Raw genomic sequence first — 20,600 nt, forward strand, 5'->3', positions numbered from 1 at the left:
AACTATTTTGAAATATTTTTCAATGTTTAATATCTTTAGGAAAGCACTGCTTGAATACTATATAAAATATAAGTAATGTAATGAATTCAATTTAGAATTCAAATAAAGCTAATAAAATAGACCAATATTTTTAAAGTGTTAAATAGTTTAGAATCAACACTGGTTAATTGAAAATAAAGCCTTAACCTGCTGTTACCAGTATACAAAACTTAGCCTTAGCTTGAAATTCTTTGCAGTTGGCACATAGGACAAATCCACATGAGTTATAGTGGCAGATAACACAAACTGTTGAATGCTTTTGGTACTATCGAGTCATAACACTTCATTATATTAAAATGGTTAGTTTATTTTTAAATGATTGGTAATGGGGATACCCATCTTGTACCAAAGAATCACTGTTATGAATAAAACTTTCCTTTACACTAGTTCCAAAAATAGCTGTAGGCTTCTTGTTGGAATTTCTACAAAATTTAATCCTCATTTGACTATTTATTAAGTGCCTAATACATCCCAGTCACTGTACTAGGTGTTGGGGAACCAGTCATATAGTAATTCTGACCTTTAGTGAAATTTCTGTTTCAACTGAAAACAAAAAATAGAGGTAAAGAGCTAACTCACACTAGATTTTTATTTCATTTGAATCTGCTAATTGAGAAGAAATACCTATGCTGTTTAATAAGGCTTATTAGAGCCAATAGGAACTGACAGCTAAGGGCTGAGAAAAATGGAAGTAGAATTTTTATGGCTTATAAAACCCAGTGCTGGGGACCGAGGAAAATTCTTGACCTTTCCAACCTTATGCTGGGGAACATTTCACCCAAGAGTGGGAATATTTAGTGGCTGCAGGCTGCAGGGAGCCCTTTCTCGGGTAAGTCCTCTGCTCATTATGTGCAAAGCAGACTGCCAGTACAATGTCATGATGAAGATTTTTGTTGTGCTAGAATTTGGAAGTAGGACAGTGTGGATTATTTTTTCCCATAGCAGCCATGTCATTTACTGCATCTTTGTTTTGACTTGGAGAAGTCTTTGTATCTGCCTTATTTTATGATTGCAGAAATTTATATTTTAATGTATAAAATATATTTGGTGGGTTAGAATAGGTATTTTGGAGATTATTATAGAAAATATCCAGAATTTATAGGTTTTTTTCTTTCTTAAAGTTGGTGAATAATGGACTACAAAATGGTGCACTTTTGCATTTTATGTACAAAGGCTATCTGAGTGTGGCTGAATTTGTTGATTTACATAGCTAAACACTTAAATTTGGCATTGCATTGGCAGTTTTTGCATATAATTTATTTTTATTTGGTCTGGGAAAAAGGAAAAGATCTGATAGTCTTAAAATATTGACCTGAAGACTTTATCAGAGTTGAGGTTCTTAAATTAATAGGGTATAAAATCTAGGTAGGATGGCTTTTTCTATTAAAAATACAACAGAAACACCTTTTTCTCCTTAATATTTAGAGATGCAGAGAGTAACTTAAAAAAACACACAGAAGCAAATAATTACTAGGATAGTTGGTCAAGTGAATTAATATCAAACAGTGATCAGGCAGAATTCTACGTCAGGCGTGGATACAGAGCTGCCTTTTAGCCTCTCTCCCTAAAATGCAGAAAACCAGGAAAGTTTTTTGTTGTTTGTGTTTATTTTATTAAAACAATTTATCTGTTAATGATGGAGTTTTAAAATCTGCAATGGTTCTCAAGATCTTATTTCACATATTTCAAAAGTACAATAATAACATCAGTCATTATATGTAGTGATTCCCAATGGTAGAGTTGGGACCACCCTTTATAGAGTTGGGTGGTCCTATTGGGATCTTTGGGTGGGACAGTGTAGTTTGAAAAGATACCCTCCCCCATTTTAAGAGACAAAATAGCATCTCAGAACTATATCGACTATTCTCATCTTTGGAAGTAATTATATTTTCCACCTCCCTAAAAAGCTTTATAAAAATCCACTTGCAAATTTTAAATGAACTCAATTGGGCAAAGAGAAAAATTAGTTACAATTAATTTAAATGCAACAGTATAATCAGATTGCTGATTATATACTGATTAAACACAATAAGTATAATCAGAAAATTTATTATTATATGGAAGCAAGTGTATTTATCACCAGGAGTAAAAAGTGCTTGGCTCTAGAGTATATTGAAAATGGCCCAGGAAGAGGGTTTTATTCATGTGCATATGGCATTTCTCAGGGTAGAAAAGCGAGTTCTAAGGCTTGGAACACCTGAAAACGAACAAGTAACAGTTCTCTTTCTTTATAGGGGATTGTGCTGCCCCTTTGAGATTCCAAACTTTTCTACGTAACTGTCAGTGACTATCACTTCTCTCATTTTTTCAGTCCCCATTGTAAAGCAGACGTGGGCGGGTCAGGCCAGTCTCATTGAATACTACAGTGACTATGCAGAAAGTTCCATTCCTACAGTGGATCTGGGAATTCCTAATACAGACAGAGGTGAGTCCTTCATCATACCACTCCTCTTAATCAGCATGTCCATTCTGCAAATAGAATAAATTCAACTAATAATAAAATGAAATATCTTATAGATGCTATAATTTTTGCCTTATGTAAGTTTTTTTCTTCCTCTCTTCTCAACGTCTTTACTCATAGATATAGGCTGATTTTCTTTTTCAGATTAAGCACTGCATTATAAGTACTAAGACAGGTTGTAAGTTTTTATTAAGTCATATTGATATGACTGAGCACATGACAATTACGTTCAAGTTTGACAATACACTTTTCATACCGTCAGAATTCACTGTGGCCCAATGGGATGTTCAAAGTGAATTTATCATCTTTCCACCAAAGCTTCTCCTCATTTAATTTTAACAATTTAACCAGTCAGGATATTATCCAACTGCTGTATACCAGCCTATGTTCGATGCCGGGGGAGTAGGAATTAATCTGGTAGTTTCTACCCTCAGGAAGCTTATGGTCTGAGCTTGTTTTGTGTATATCTTTGAGTAGCACTTAACCACATTCCACACTGGTTGTCTATTTAGCAAACTGTTGGAAGTACACTAGATTTTCTCTTCAGATTGCAGGCTTTCTAATTAAAAACATATGTAAGGTAAATGGTGTATTTGTCTTTGATTTATAGAATATATCATGTATGAAAAAAGTAGAGACAAATAGACCAAACCCTCAGATTAAAAAAGAATATTTTACAAATACAAACTTGATCTCTTGGGCATTTTTGTTAGACCGTATTTCCCCTCTTTTTAAAAAATCTTTATTGTTGGAAGTATTACATATGTCCACTCCCCCCGCCACCCATTGACCTCTTCTAGCCCACTCCCTCCCCCATTCCACTACCCCAGGCCCTATCGCCTGTGTCCAGTGGTTAAGTATATATGCATACAAGTTCTTTGGTTGTGTTCTTTCTGCCCATCCACCCTCCCCTGCTTTCCTTCTGAGGTTCTACAGTCTGTTCCATGCTTCTATGTTTCTGGATCTATTTTGTTCATTAGATTCCACAAATGAGTGAGATCAAATGATAATTATCTTTCTCTGACTGGCTTATTTTGCTTAGCATAATGCTCTCCAGGGCCATCCATCCTGTTGCAAATGGTAGAGTTCTTTCTTTTTTACAGCTGTGTAGTATTCCATTGTGTAAATGTACCACAGCTTTTATAACCATTCATATGCTGATGGGCACTTGGGCTGTTTCCAAATCTCAGCTATTGTAAATTGCGCTGCTATGAACATAGGGGTGCACCAATCATATTTTTCTGATTGGTGTTTCTGATTTCTTAGGATATACTAGAGTCCTAAAAGTGGGATCACTGGGTCAAATGGGAATTCTATTTTTAATTTTTTGAGGAAACTCCATACTGTTTTCCACAGAGGCTGCATCAGTCTGCATTCTCACCAGCAGTGTATTAGGGTTTCCTTTTGTCCACATTCTTGCCAGCACTTGTCGTTTGTTGAGTTGTTGATGATAGCTGTTCTGACAGATATGAGGTGGCACCTCATTATTATTTTGATTTGCATCTGTCAGATGATTAGTGACTTGGAGCATTTTTTCATATGTGTCTTAGCCTTCTGTATGTCCACTTTGGAAAAGTATCTATTTAGGTCCTTTGCCCATTTTTTAATTGGATTGTTTGTCTTCCTTTTGTTAAGTTGTATGAGTTTCCCATATATTTTGGAGATTAACATGTATCAGATGTATCACTGGCAAATATTTTCTCCCATGCAGTGAGGTTCTCTTATTATTTTGGTTTCTTTTGCTGTGCAAAAGAGATGTAGTCCCATTTGCTTACTTTCCCTTTAGTTTCCATTGTCCTAGGAGATGTATCAGTAAACATATTGCTATGAGAGATGTCTGAGATTTTGTTGCCTATGGTTTCTTTTAAGATTTTTATTATTTCAGGATTTACATTTAAGTCTTTTATCCAGTTTGAATTTATTCTTGTATATGATGTAAGTTGGTGGTCTAGTTGCATTTTTTTGCATGTACCTGTCCAGTTTTCTCAGCATCATTTATTGAAGAGACTGCCTTGACTCCATTGTATGCTCTTGCCTCCTTTGTCAAATATTAATTGAGCGTAATTGCTTGGGTTAACTTCTGGGTTCTCTGTTCTGTTCCATTGATCTATATGCCTGTTCTTGTGCCAATATGAGGCTATTTTGAGTACAGTGGCATTGTAGTATAAAACTTGGTATCTGGTATTGTGATTCCTCCAACTTTGTTCTTCATTCTCAAGATTTCTGTGGCTATTCAGGGTCTTCCTTGGTTCCAAATACATTTTTGGAGTATTTGTTCTAGATCTATGAAATATTCCATTGGTAATTTAATAGGGATTGCATTGAATGGATAGATTGCTTTGGGTATGGATATTTTAATGATGTTGATTTTACCAGTCCATCAACATGGTATATACTTCCACTTGTTTATAGCTTTCTCTCCTCTATCTCTTTTTTCTATGTCCTATAGTTTTCCAAACACAGGTCTTTTACCCCCTTGGTTAAGTTTATTACTCAGTGTCTTAACTTTTTTTTTTTTGTATTGGTAAATGGGATTGTTTGTTTAGTTACTCTTTCTGAGAGGTCATTATTGGTGTATAAAAATGCCATAGAAATGAGGAGCCTGGGAGCAAGGAAGGCGGGCAGGGAGGAGGGAGTGGCTAGGGTGCGTAAGGGAGCAGCCTGGGAGCCTAGACATGAGTGGGAGGCCAGCCATGGTTATGAATTAATCACCGCCACTGTAGAGCACCTGGGTTGCACCTTTGGTACCCGAAAATTTAAATTAAAAAAATAAATAAAATAAAAAATAAAAATGCCATAGATGTTTGGGTGTTAATTTTGTATCCTATTACATTGCCAAATTCATTTATTAAATCTAGTAGTTTTTTGGTGGAGTCTTTAGTGTTTTCTGTGTACAATATCATGTCATCTGTGAATAATGAGATTTTTACTTCCTCCTTTCCGATTTAGATGCCTTTTATTTTTTCTTCTTGTCTGGTTGCTGTGGCTCGCACTTACAGTACTATGTTGAACAAGAGTGGTGAATGTGGGCATCCTGTCTTTTTCCTGTTATTAGGGAAAATAGTTTTAGTTTTTGCCCATTGAGTATGATGTTGGCTATAGGTTTGTCATATATGGCTTTTATTATGTTGAGGTATGATCCCTCTATTCCCACTTTGCTGATAGTTTTTATCAAAAAGGGTGTTGGGTTTTTTCATGTGCTTTTTCTTCATCAGTGATATGACAATGTGATTTTTGTCATGTAATCTGTTTATGTGATGTATCACATTTATTGATTTGTGAATATTGTACGAGCCTTGCATCCCTGGAATAAATCCCACTTGATCATGTTATATGATTTTTTTTAATGTGTTGCTGGATCCAATTTGCTAATGGTTGAGGATTTTAGCATCTAAATTTATTAGAGATATTGGCCTGTAATTCTCTTTCTTTGTACTGTCTTTATCTGTAAGTAGATACCTTCAGATGCTCTTTGTTCATCTTAATTTTTATCCAGTGTTCCTGCCACATTTCAAGTTTAATTTTCTGGTTCCCCAAACCCATCCTATATAATAAAAGCCTAATATGTTAAGTGTCTGACCATTTGTTCGACGTTCGACCCGTTGCTATAACTACACTGACCACCAGGGAGCAGATGCTCCGACCTATAGGTTAGCTTGCTGCTGGGGTCTGGTCGATCGGGACTGGGCGATCGGGCCTGGGCGAGACGGGCTGGACACGCCCTGGAGCCCTCCCACGGTCTCTCCCTGGCCCCGGTTGTGTACTGGTGGGGTCCCCCGGCCTGGCCTATGCCTTCTCACAATCTGGGTCCCCTTGGGGGATGTCGGAGAGCTGGTTTTGGCCTGATCCCTGCAGGCCAGGCTGAGGGACCCCACTGGGCCTATAGTTTATGAATAAAAAAATAAAGTAGTGAATTGATTTTCTAGTTCTATAGAGTCATTTATTTTTATTGTTTTATGGTAATGTCACTCATAATGCCTTGATTAATAAGTACTATTAAAAGTACTATGTAGAATCAGATGTTCCTGTAGTTATCATTTCTTCTGACAAGGTTAAATGTATTACTGAATTTGTTATTGTCTGTTTTGGAAAAATTACTTGAGATGAATTTTTTTTTAAATCTTGCTTTTTAAACTTCTATTTAAGTTGGCTTTAATAATCAATTATTCATTCATTCTTTATTCATTCTTATTTTTAATCCAATATTATTGTTTATATTTATATTCTACTGTATTCTTAAAGGAATTTGAGGTGGCTTTCAAAAATACATACCATAATGGTTAAAAGTACAGAAAGAGATCATGAATAACAAAAATAATGGTCAAATTGAGTGGTTTAATATTAATTAATATTAGCTTGTTCTCTGGCATGTCACCAAATGTTTTGTTGAAATGAGAGGCATCTTTCTATTTATCAACTTGGGTTCTCTTCCCAAGCATTTTATTCTTATCATGGCCTCATTATTTTCCAATAACACATTGACATTTATCTCATGGCCCCAGAGCCTATGACTATCTTAGTGCCTAGCCTAGAACCTGCCACAGTATCCAGCATATTAAAACTTAACAGCAAGTACTTACAAAATGAATGAAGATTTAGAAGTCCACTTTTGCACCACTGTTTCCCTATGGTTGTGATACTTAAGGTTCTACCAGTTGCTTCAGAATAAGTATATCGAAGGACAGATGCCAGGCTTTGTAATTTTTTTCTTATTTGTTAGCGTGAAGGTACTAGTCTTATCTCTGCCTCATCTCATCTCTCTATTCTTCATTTCTTAATGTGTGAAATGAATGGCTTAGATTTCACGATTTCTAAAATTTCTCCTGGTTCACTATGCCTGTGAAAATTAGTGAAGCTAATTTTTAAAATTTTAAATTATTAAGGTACATGACAACATTTAAGCCTTTTCTTTTAAAAACTCTGAAACAAAAAAAATGTTTTTAAATGAATTATATATCTTTTAAAGAAAATAGTACATTGTAAGTTTTCCTCTTGCCTTTCCTAGGTCATTGTGGAAAGACATTTGCCATTTTGGAAAGATTTTTGAATCACAGCCATGGCAAAATAGCATGGTTAGTCATTGTGGATGATGATACATTAATAAGGTAAGGAGTCATTCTCATCCCAGGATGGCTTCCAATTCTATATATATTCATATTTAGAAACTATGGTGGGTACTTCTACATCTGGCCAAGATGGGTTAACAGGGACTGAATTTACTCTCACAGCTGAAACAACCTCCCAAAGGGACTAAAATATATGAAATGAGAATTTTTAAAATATGTTTTATTGATTTTTAGAGAGAGAGAAGGGGAGAGGGAGAGAGAGAGAAACACTGATGTGGGAGAGAAGCATGGGTCGGTTGCCTCCCTCATGCTCCATGACTGGAATCAAACCCACAACCTGGGTATGTGCTCTGACTGGGAATCGAACTGTAACCTTGAGGTGCACAGGACAATTATCAACCAAATGAGCCACACTGGCCAAGGCAAAATGAGGATTAAAGCTGAAAGTCTGGGAGACCAAGGCCACTAGAGTTTGTAGGACAGAGCACTGGAGAGGACAGAGCTGCACTAAAAGAGAACACAGGATATCTCTTGAGGCACCCCTTAAATACTGATCAGCACTGTATGTGAGGAAATTATTGGAGGCTGGGGAAAGAATCTACCAAAATGATTAGAAGGAATGATGCCTGACACTCAGGCCTGAGTATATGCCTGTTCACACAAGCTAGCCTGAAATACCCTTGTTCCATGAGTTATTGGGTAGAGCACTTTGAGGGTCTTCCTCTAATATTGGGAAATACTAACTTAGGACTAAGCACTACTCCAGTCCTGCCTGACACATCTTAAAAGCAAGATCCTAAAAGACCAAACTGTTTCCAAGTAATGAGCTCATATGCGAGAACAGAACTAGAGGATTTATAGAAGTACCAAAATATCCAGCTCCCAAAAAGATTCACAATGCTTGGCATCCAATCAAAAGTTATCAGGCACACAATGCAGCAGGAAAATTCACCCATAATGAAGAGAAAACTAAGTTGATTAAAACTGTCCCAGAAACAATACACTAGAATTAGTGGTTTTAAACCTGTCACTCATAAATAGTTATGACTCCATACTTTATGTTCAATAAAGAGACTTGGAAAGTATACATAAGACTGAAGTCGAACTTCTAGAGATGAAAACTACACTGTGTAAGGTGAAAACCCCTGGATAGTATTAACAGCAAATTAGACATTACAGAAGAAAGGTTCACTAATCTTGGGGACACTGTACAGTAACTACCCAAATGAAACACAAAAATAAAAAATAATTTTAAACAAGTGAATAGAGCATCCCTGAGCTGTGGGACAATTCCAGGTGTCCTTGTATATATGTGATTGAAGTCCTCCGAAGAGAAGGGGCACATGACAGATATTTAAAGAAATACTTTCCAAATTTAATGAAAATGCTAAACCCACTGATCCAGGCTCAGTGAACCCCAAGCACAGCTGTCAGCATCAAAGCTGCACATGGCCACCGCCACACTGTGTCCTTGTTGACAGTGTCTCGTGCAGCATTTACTGCATCTGTAACTGCAGCACTCATGCCACCGATCTTCAGGGCAGTTACTCCACCTGGAAGTTTTGCCAGATCTTCATTTTGTGTTTCTTTTTTTTTTCCTCAATATTTACCAGCAATAATATCTAATTACTCAATGATGTCTTAAATGTGTTTTTGAGTTGAACCTTGTCATCTTTTTCTTTTGAGACTCTGACATCATCTTTGATCACCATGAACTCTAACTTTTCTGAAGCCATGAGGCTGAATAATTGCAATATTTAGGGTCAGTCCACTTGGATGGAATATGCAGGAGGAAGAGAAATACATTAATTTATTTTCTGGTCAAGAAGGAGACATGCATGTGGAGAAGGCTTCTGGAGAAGGCTTTGAGTTTTACAGAGCCTGTTATCAACCAAAGTCTGTGATTTCCTTAGGGACCTTTAATTCCATAACTTAGTGGAGTTTTATAGGTATCCACACACTTACTGGCCTACCTGTGCAGAGCTGTTTATTAAACGACTTCCTCAAGACTGATTCCAGATTAGCTGCCTAGAATGTTTAACTTGTGTGCCAAAAACAAGATTGTTTCCAAAGATAACATTTTTTTGGCCATTCAGAAATTGCCAAAATTATCAGAGGCCTTGACCTTCATACAAATATAAACCTGAACAGAAGACTTGTAGATTCTTTCAGCATTGTACTTGTGAGAGATTTTTTTTTTCATACATTAAATTTATTTTCTTCACTCTCAGCCTTATGTCTATGAGCTAGGGAATTTTTGTAAGCAGCATGAGTATGGATTGAAAAAATGACCTCCTCTTCTGCATCTCTATTTTGTTTTCTTAGGATCCCACCTTTCTGCCAAAAGAGAGAAAAACAAAATACTAGAACTCTAGGGTTTTAAATGTTGGTACTGTCCTGTGAGAATAGACTAAGTAATAAATAATTTAGAGAAACGCTATCACATCTTCCTTTTGGAGATGAGATGAATCACAGGCATGAGAAACATTGACATTTCTTTAGCCAATTAAGAAAATGTAATCCAGAAGGAGAGGCAGAGCCCAAAGGAGACAAACGCTTCCTCTGGAGAGCCATTTCGCAGTTTTGTTTGCAGCCACTCACCCTGGGCTCCAGAGGAGGTGGTACAGACTGGAGTTGCCTAAGGAGAGTCTGTGGTTTGTGGCTTGGGAGAGAGAGATGGGGGAGCAGTTGCTGAAATCCCTGTACTGGTTCATCCTCTGATACCGCAGCAGCCATCTTTCCTGGGCAGTGCAACACCCTCCAAGTAGCAGCAGCCTGGGATTATCTCAAGAATCCCATTTACTCCACCCTGCATCTTAAGTCCTGCTGAGGAGTCAGTGGCATAGGCAGGAAGGGAAAGCCTGGGCAGACTCTGTGGGTGTCAGTGACTGGAATTGGGGCTGGGCCATTTTCCCCACTTTCCCACAAACCAGACTGGCGCTTCCCCTTCATGGGAGACCCTATAGGAACACCCTCCTGGCCTCTGGAAGACTCAACCTCTGGGCTCCAGAAGCCCCAGCCACCTGGCTACAAGACTAGGGGCTCCACCCTGCCAAGGTCAGGGAAAAATCTGAGACAGACTCAGACCTGTGGATCTGGATGGGGGATTACACCCACCATCTTTCCTAAAGTCTAAATAGCACTTCCCCCTCACAGGAGATCCAAAACCGCCCCCTTGTGATTCTGCCTTTTTGAGACTAAGCCCTTTCAGTGACTAAGCTTAACAGTCAGCTGGAAGGTGGAGGCAGATCCCAGGGTGACTTGAGATGTTTGCTGACCAGCCCTTGTGCCAAGTGCTGGTAAAATTGAGTTCTGGAGTGCAGCTTGGTCCTTCTCATGTTTAGCCAAGGTCAGTATTACAAGCTGTGCATTACATGTAGCCTCAAACAAATTGCCCAGGGCCAGACATGGACGGCATCTGACATTGGCATACACCAGAGTTTCTCCAAAGAGGCCCAGAACCAATACACCAAGTGACCAGCTTTAGACAATATTGGAGCAGGATCCAACAAGTGTCAAAAACAGCAAATCAAAAGGGAGACTTCAGCAGGCACTAAACTCTGCTGAGGGGAACTCTACTTTTTTATTCTTTTCTTTCTTTTCTCTCTTTTTTTAAAAATATATTTTTACTGATTTCAGAGGGGAAGAAAGGGAGAGAGAGAGATAGAAACATCAAAGATGAGAGAGAATCATTGATTGGCTGCCTCCTGTACACCCTTCCCCCTCCCCCCTCCCCCGACCCTAGGGATTGAGCCCGCTACCCAGGCATGTGCCCTAATCGGGAATTTAACTGTGACATCCTGATTCATAGGTTGATGTTCAACTACTGAGTCATACCAGCTGGGATCTTTCCTCTTTTATACATCTTTGTTTTTCTTATTACTTTCATTTTTTAAAAAAAATATTTTTTCTTTTTCCTTTCCTTACTCTATTTATTTGCTGTTTAATTTTCATATTCTTTTCCTCCCATTTCTCTTTTCTTATTCGTTACTATTTTTAAAATTTTCATATTCTTCTTTTTTTCCTTTTCTCTTTTTCTTTTTTCCATATTTAATTTTTTATTTTTTCTTATTATTTTAATTGTTTTGCTGTTGTGTGTTTTTTTGTTTTATGTTTTGTTTTGTCAGCAGCTTGTATGCCATGGTAGGGGTTGATACTCACAGCCAGCCTGAGAGTCAGTGCCACCCACAAATGAGCCAATAGCAATCAAGACCCAATTATAACAGGAGTGCCCACATAACCCACAAAAGGGGCTTTCCTAGAGCACCCAGCACAGGAGATCAAGGAGACTGAGCCACTGTGTTCCACAGGTCACATATTACATAAGGCCACCCCACCAAGACGGAATCATAGCAGTTCTATCTAATACAGAGAAACAAACAAAAAGAAACAGCCAACCTGGGGAGACAAAAACAACAACAAACAAACAGGCCCCAAATGAAAGAACAGGAGGAATCTCCAGAAAAATAGAGGCAAGCTCTTTATCAGAAACAGAGTTCAAATTAGTGGTTTTAAAGATATTCAATAGCTTGAAAAAGGACATAGAGACCATGAAAAATAACCAGTCAGAAATGAAGAACACCATATCTGAGATAAAGAATATACTGCAAGGAATACACAGGCTGGATTAAGCAGATGATCAAAGCAGCTATTTGAAAGACAAGCTAGAAAAAACCCCACAAAAAACAACACCCAATCAGAGCAGCAAAAAGAAAAAATAATTTAAAAGAATGAGGATATATTAGGGAACTTTTGGACAACATGAAATGTAACAATATACACAGAAAGAGAAGGAAGTGACCAAGGAATAGAAAACCTATTTGAAGAAATAATGACAGAAAACTCCCATAATCTGATGAAGGAAAGTCACACAAGTGCAGGAATCACAGAGTCCCAATCTAGATTAACCCAAAGAGACCCATACCAAGACATATAATAATTAAAATGGCCCAGATTAAAGACAAAGACAGAATCTTTAAAGGCAACAAAAGAGATAAAGTTACCTAAAAGGGAGTTCCCATAAGGCTGTCAGCTGATTTCTCAACAGAAACACTTCAGACCAGAAGGGACAGGCATGAAGTTTTCAAAGTAATGAAAAGCAAGGACCTGCAACCAAGATTACTATATCCAGCAAGGCTACCATTTAAAATTGAACTTGTAATAAACAGCTTCTCAGACAAAATAAAAAGTTAAAGTTTATTACCACCAAACCAGCATTGCAAGAAGTGTTAAAAGACTGCTTTAAGAAGAAGAAATAGAGAGAGAAAGAAACAGGTATAAAGAAAAATGGCAATAAATGACTACCTATCAATAATAACCTTAAATGTAAATGGAATAAATGTTCCAATAAAAAATATGGTAGCAGAATGAATAAGAAAACATACTGTTTATAAGAGACTCATCTAAGATCAAAACATTCACACAGGCTGAAAATGAAGGGATAGAAAAAAATATTCTATGCAACTGGAAACAGGAACAAAACGCTGGGGTAATGATACTTATATTGGACAAAATAGACTTTAAAACAAAAGCCATAAAAAATACAAAGATGGTCACTGCATAATACTAAAGGGATAGATCCAACAAGAGGATATAACCCTGTTAAACATATATGCACCAAATATGGGAGCAACTAAATATGTGTGTGTGTGTGTATATGTACACACACACACACACACACACACACACACACACACACTAGAGGCCCGGTGCGGGAGGTCCCTCAGCCCGGCCTGTGCCCTCTCGCAGTCTGGGACCACTTGGGGATGACCACCTGCTGGCTTAGGCCTGCTCCCCGGGGGATTGGGCCTAAGCTGGCAATCAGACATCCCTCTGGCAGCCCGGCAGCCTTGGGGGATGTCCACTTGCCAGCGGAGAGCAGGACTAAGCTGCAGTCGGACATCCTTAGCGCTGCTGAGGAGGCAGGAGAGGCTCCCACCACCACCACTGTACTGGCAGCCATCAGCCTGGCTTGTGGCTCCTGCATTGAGCATCTGCCCCCTGGTGGTCAGTGTGTGTCATAGTGACCAGTCATTCCCAGTCTTTCTGCTGTTAGGGTCAGTTTGCATATTACCCTGTTACTATATAGGATAGAGGCCTGGTGCACGGGTGGGGGCCGGCTGGTTTGCCTTGAAAGGTGTCCCGGATCAGGGTGGGGGTCCGCTTGGTATGATTTCAATCTTCTTGAATTTGGAGAGACTTTGTCTGTCACCCAAAATGTCGTCTATAATTGAAAATGTCCCATGTGCACTTGAGAAGAACGTATATTCCTTGGTTTGGGGTGAAATGTTCTGAAGATGTCAATTAAGTTAATTAAGCATCTTCTCAGACCTCAATGGCATAATATTAGAAATAAACTACAACAAAAACAACCAAAAAAATTCAAACACTTGAAAGCTGAATAGCATGCTATTAGACAATGATTGAGTTACCAAAGAGATCAAAGAAGAAATTAAAAACATCCTGGAAACAAATGATAATGAAAACACAACGATCGAAAATTTATGGGTTTTGCAAGTAGTCCTGAGAGGGAAGTTCATAGCTCTATAGGCCTACCTCAAAAAACATGAAAAGCTTCACAGGGGAGTTTTACCAAACATTCAAAGAAGAACTAAAACCTATCCTCCTCAGACTATTCAGAAAATTCAAGAGGAAGGAACACTTCCAAACTCATTCTATGAAGCCAGCATTATCCTAATACCAAAACCAGGTAAAGACAACACAATGAAAGAGAATTACAGGCCAATATCCTTCATGAACATAGATTACAAAATCCTTAACAAAATTCTAGCAAATCAGATCCAGCATTACATCAGAAAGATCATACACCATGACCAAATAGGATTTATCCCGGGGATGCAAGGATGGTAAAATATCCACAAATCAATAAATGTGATACATCACATAAACAAATTGAGAGATAAAAATCACATAGTCATATCAATTGATGCAGAAAGAGCATTTGACAAAATCCAACACCCTTTCTTGATAAAAAAACCCTCAGCAAAATGGGAATAGAGGGATCATACCTCAACATAATAAAAGCCTTATATGACAAACCTACAGCCAACCATACTCAATGGGCAAAAGCTAACACCATTTCACCTAAGAACAGGAATGAGACAGAGATGCCCACTTTCACCACTCCTGTTTGACATAATACTGGAAGTGCTAGCCATAACAATTAGACAAGAATAAGAAATAAAAGGTATCCATATTGGAAAAGAAGAGGTAAAACGGTCATTATTTGCAGATGACATGATACTGTACATAGAAAACCCTAAAGACCCCATCAAAAAATTATTAGACTTAATAAATGAATTCAGCAATGTAGCAGGATACAAAATTAATGACAAGAAATTTATGGCATTTCTATACACCAATAGTGAACTTACAGAAAGAGATTTAAAAAACAATCCCATTTAACATTGCACCAAAAAATTTCAGATACCTAGGAATAAACTTAACTAAGGCGGTAAAAGACCTATATGTGAAAAACTACAGGACACTGAAAAAAGAGATAGAGGAAGACATAAACAGATGGAAGAACATACCGTGTTCATGGATTGGTAGAATCAACATCATTAAAATGTCCATGCTACCCAAAGCAATCTATAGATTCAATGCACTCCCCATTAAAATACCAACAGCATATTTCACAGACCTAGAACAAATGCTCCAAAAATTTATCTGGAATAAACAAAAAAAAGACCCTGAATAGCTGCAGTAATCCTGAGAAAGAAGAACAAAGTAGGAGGGGTCTCAATACCAGATATCAAGCTGTATTACAAAGCCACTGTTCTTCAAACTGCCTGGTACTGGCACAAGAAAAGACATATGGACCAATGGAATAGAATAGAGAACCCAGAAATCAACCCAACCACTATGCTCAATTAATATTTGGCAAAGGATGCAAGAACATACAATGGAGTCAAGACAGTCTCTTCAATAAATGGTGTTTGGAAAATTGGACAGATACATGCTAAAAAAAAATGAAACTAGACCACCAAATTACACCATACAAAAAATAAGCTCAAAATGGATAAAGGACTTAAATGTAAGACGGAAAACCATAAAAACACTAGAGGAATCATTGGCAGCAAAATCTTAGACATATGTCATATCAATATCTTCACCAATACAGCTCTGAGGGCAATGGAAACTAAAGAGAAAAAAAAAATGGGACTACAGCAAAATAAAAAGCTTCTGCACAGCAAAAGAAACCATCAACAAAACAAGAAAGCCCACTGCTTGGGAGAACATATTTGCCAATGTTATCACTGATAAGGGTTTAATCTCCATCATTTACAGGGAACTCATACAACTTAACAAAAGGAAGATAAACAGCCCAATCAAAAAATGGTCAACGGATCTAAATACTTTTCAAAAGAGGACATAAGGAAGGCTAAGATACATATGAAAACATGCTCAAAGTCACTAATGTTCTGAGAGATGCAAATGAAAACATCAATGTGGTACCATATGACACTTGTCAGAATGGCTATCATCAACAAATCAACAAATGACAAGTGCTGGCGAGGATGTGGAGAAAAAGGAACCCTTGTGCACTGCTGGTGGGAATGCAGACTGGTGTAGCCATTATGGAGAACAGTATGGAGTTTCCTCAAAAAACTAAAAATGGAACTCCCATTTGACCCAGTGATCCCACTTCTAGGAATATATCCCAGGAAACTAGAAATACCAATCAGAAAGGACATATGCACCCCCATATTCATAACAGCACAATTTACCATAGCTATGATTTGGAAACAGCCTAAGTGCCCATCAGCAGATGAGTGGATTAGAAAACTGTGGTACATCTACACAATGGAATACTATGCTGCTGTAAAAAGGAAGAAATTCCTACCATTTGCAACAGCATGGATGGAGCTGGAGAGCATTATGCTAAGCGAAATAAGCCAATCAGAGAAAGATAGATATCACATGATCTCACTCATTTGTGGAATATAATGAACAACATAAACTGATGAACAAAAACAGATCCAGAGACAGAGAAGCATCTATCAGACCGTCAAACCTCAGAGGGAAGGTAGGGGAGGATGGGGGTAAGGGGGAGAGATCAACCAAAGTACTTGTATGCATGCATATAAGCCTATTCAATGGACACAGACACCAGGGGGGGTGAGGGCATGTTGTAGGGTGGGGGGCAATGCGGGTATAAGGACACATATGAAATACCTTAATCAATAAAGAGAGAAACAATATATAAAAAAATAAAATAGCTAATTTAAAAAAAAAAGAAGTATAAACATCTCATTACCATATCAATAGATGTAGAAAAAACCTTTGATAAAATCTAACACCCATTTAGGATAAAAACTCTCACCAAAGTTGGAATAGAGTTGTGGTTCTCAACCTTCTGGCTCTTTAAATACAGTTCCTCATGTTGTGACCCAACCATAAAATTATTTTCGTTGCTACTTCATAACTGTAATGTTGCTACTGTTATGAATCGTAATGTAAATATCTGATATGCAGGATAATCTTAGGTGACCCCTGTGAAAGGGTCGTTCGACTACCAAAGGGGTCACGACCCACAGGTTGAGAACCGCTGGAATAGAGGAATCATACCTCAACCTAATAAGACCATATATGAGAAACCTACAGCCAACATTATACTCAATGCACAAAAACTATTTCCTTTAAGATCAGGAGCAAGACAGGGATGTCTACTTTCACCACTCTTATTTAGCATAATACCCAAAGTCCTATCCACAGCAATCAGTCAAAATCAAGAAAAAATTAGAGGCAACCAAATTGGAAATGAGGAAATAAAACTGTCATTACATGCAGACGATGTGATATTGTACTTAGAAAATCCTAAAGACTCCACCAAAAAACTACTAGATCCAATGTAAGAATTCAGCAAAGTAGCAGGATGCAATGTTAATGTTCAGAAATCAATGGCATTTTTATACACCAATAATAAACTATCAGAATAATAAACTAAGAAAACAATCCCATTTACTGTTCCACCAAAAATATAAGTTACCTAGGAATAAACTTAACTAAGGAAGTAAAAGGCCTGTTATCAGAAAACTATAGGATATTGAGGAAAGAAATAGAGGAAGACACAAACAAGTACAAGTATATACTGTGTTCATGGATTGGAAGAATTAACATCATTAAAATATCAGTATTACCCAAAGCAATTTATAGATTCAATGCAATTCCTATTAAAATACCATTGAATAAGGCAATGAGGTCCTGGCGGGGGGTGGAGGCAGGGGATGGGGTTAATGAGGGGAAAAAGGAGACATATGTAATACTTTCAACAATAAAGAATTATAAGAAATAAACGAAGAATGAAAGAAAGAAAAGAAAATGCCATTGTCATATTTCACAGATTTAGAATAAATATTCCAAAAATTTATTTCGAACCAAAAAGGACCCAAAATGGCCTCAGTAATCTTGAGAAAGGAGAAAAAAGTTGGAGATATTGCAATACCAGATATCAAAGTATACTACAAGACCATTTTAATCAAAACAGCCTGGTATGGCACAAGAACAGGCATATAGATTAATGGAACAGAACAGAGAGCCCATAAAACTCATGGCTTTATGGTCATTAATATCTGACAAAGGTAGGCAAGAGTGTACAATGGAGTAAATACAGTCCCTTCAATAAGTGGTGTTGGGAAAATTGGATAGGTAAATTTAAAAAAACTAGGCCATAAACTTATACCATATACAAGAATAAACTCAAAATGGATAAAAGAGTTAAATGTAAGTCATTAAATCCTTAAAATCCTAGAAGAAAATATAGGCAGTAAAATCTGAGACATCCTTTGGAGCAACATTTTTGCCTATACATCTTTTCAAGGAGGACTTACAGATGGCCAATGGACATATGAATAAATGCTAAATGTCCCTAGTCATCAGAGAGATGCAAACTAAAACTGTAATGAAGTATCTCTGCACACCTGTCAGAATGGCTATGGTCAATAAGTCAACAAACAAGTGCTGGCGGAGGATATGGAGAAAAGGGAACCGCAGTGCTCTGTTGGAGGCAATGCGGTTCCATGCAGCCACTGTGGAAAACAGTGTGGAGTTTCCTTTAAAAAATTGCCTTTTTGACCCATTGATCCCACTTCTGGGAATATATCCTAAGAATCCTGAAACACCAATCAGAAAGAATATATGCACCCCTATGGTCACTGCAGTGCTATTTTACAATAGCTAAGATCTGTTAACAGCTCAAGTGCCCATCAGTAGTTGAGTGGATAAGAAAGCTGTGGTGTATTTACACACTGTAATACTACATGGCTGTGAATAAGAAGGAACTCTTACCTTTGAGACAGCATAGATGGACTTGGAGATTATTATGCTAAGTGAAATAAGCCAGTCAGAGAAAGACAAATACATGATTTCACTTATATATGGAATCTAATGAGCAAAATAAACTGATGAAAAGGCATGGAACATTGGAACAGACAGGTATGTCAGAGGGGAAGGGGGTGGGAGGGATTGGATAAAAGAAGGTGAAGAGATTAGCAAAAGAAGATATATGCATAGCCCATGGTCACAGACAACAGTGTGGTGAAGTCCAGGGCAGGTGGGGGTAGCGGCTGGGAGGAGTTGTGCAAAGAGGGGGAAAATGGGGGACATCTGTCATAATGTCAACAATAAAAATAAATTTAAAAAATAAAAAATATATTATTGGATTAAAAAAAAGAAAATGTAATCCAAAGTTATTCACCAAGGAACACTGACTAATGTCATGAGGGAACCTGGATTGGGTGGTGTGGAAGCTCTAGTTTAAAAGAAAGAGTGGAAGGACTTTATAAGGCATTTGTAAGTGGTATAAGTTCTCACCACATGGAAAAGCTGGTTTTTCTTAACATCAACCTTTGTGTCACCTTAAAAAGTTATTTCTAGATTTTATTTTCTTGTGAAATCTTTTTTCATCCTTACAATAACTATAGTTGCAGGCATTTTTCTGACCAGCCCTTGAATCTTTTTGCGCTTTGTAAGCTGTCATTGTTGACACATGATGAATAAGTATCAGAGCCAGAGATATAAACAAATAGACATGAAAAAACCACAGACTAGGGCACCTTACTCAAGGGAAACCCAAGCTGTGCATCATAATTGGAGTGTTTCCTGGAAACCCTGCTCACCCAAGTTACCTTCCTCACCTGCCAGATACCCTAATATGGCTCTCATTTATTCCTCAAAAGTTCCTTTTTTGGCCATCAAGAATGAAAAAACCCTGCCTGGCCAGGTAGCTCAGTTGGTTAGAGTGATTCAATCCCCAGTCAGGGCACATACAAGAATCAACCAATAAATGCATGAATAAGTAGAACAACAAATTGTTGGTGTCTCTCTCTCTCTCTCTCTCTTCTTCCTCTCCCCCCTCCCCCTTACCTCTCTCTTTAAAATGAATTTAAAAAATACAGCAAGTACATCTGAGGAGATGTGACGATTAGTTCACACTCCCTGGGAAACAGGATGGGTAGAAGTGAGTTATACAGTACACTTGCTATATCACCTTCTTCATAAATCAGCCACTCAACCTGTGCTGCCAGGGGCTTATTAAAACTGGGGGGTAAGGCTTGTGTTTCTCATTTTCCTGTTTTCAATAACGTTCAGTGTTCAATTCTTTTTTTTCTTATTAAAAAATAAATTTCTTCTGTAAATCACTTGAATTTCATGTCTGAATAATTTCAGTATTATATTCTATAATGTAACCAGTGGGTGTAAGAACCATAAAAATATTTACATAGCAGCACAATTTACAATAGCTAAGACTTGGAAACAGCCTAAGTGTCCATCAGCAGATGAGTGGAGTAGAAAACTGTGGTACATCTACACAATGGAATACTATGCTGCTGTAAAAAGGAAGGAACTCCTACCATTTGCAACAGCATGGATGGAGCTGGAGAGCATTATGCTAAGTGAAATAAGTCAGTCAGAGAAAGATAAATATCACATGATCTCACTCATTTGAGGATCATAATGAACAACATAAACTGATTAACAAAAATGGATCCAGAGACAGAGAAGCATGATCA

The 20,600-nt window shown here is 37.7% G+C and overlaps 1 protein-coding gene across 1 annotated transcript in view; it reads left to right on the top strand.

Moving 5' to 3' along the window:
- Positions 1-20,600, top strand: part of B3GLCT (beta 3-glucosyltransferase) — a 93,410-nt gene that overhangs the window by 51,240 nt on the left and 21,570 nt on the right. Inside the window, exons 9-10 of the mRNA XM_023751298.1 lie at positions 2,351-2,464; positions 7,506-7,605. Of these exons, the coding sequence (XP_023607066.1) occupies positions 2,351-2,464; positions 7,506-7,605 (214 nt within the window). The remainder of the gene's footprint in view (positions 1-2,350; positions 2,465-7,505; positions 7,606-20,600) is intronic.

The sequence above is a fragment of the Myotis lucifugus genome, unplaced genomic scaffold (genome assembly GCF_000147115.1).
Source record: "Myotis lucifugus unplaced genomic scaffold, Myoluc2.0 scaffold_19, whole genome shotgun sequence".
Lineage (NCBI taxonomy): Eukaryota > Metazoa > Chordata > Mammalia > Chiroptera > Vespertilionidae > Myotis > Myotis lucifugus.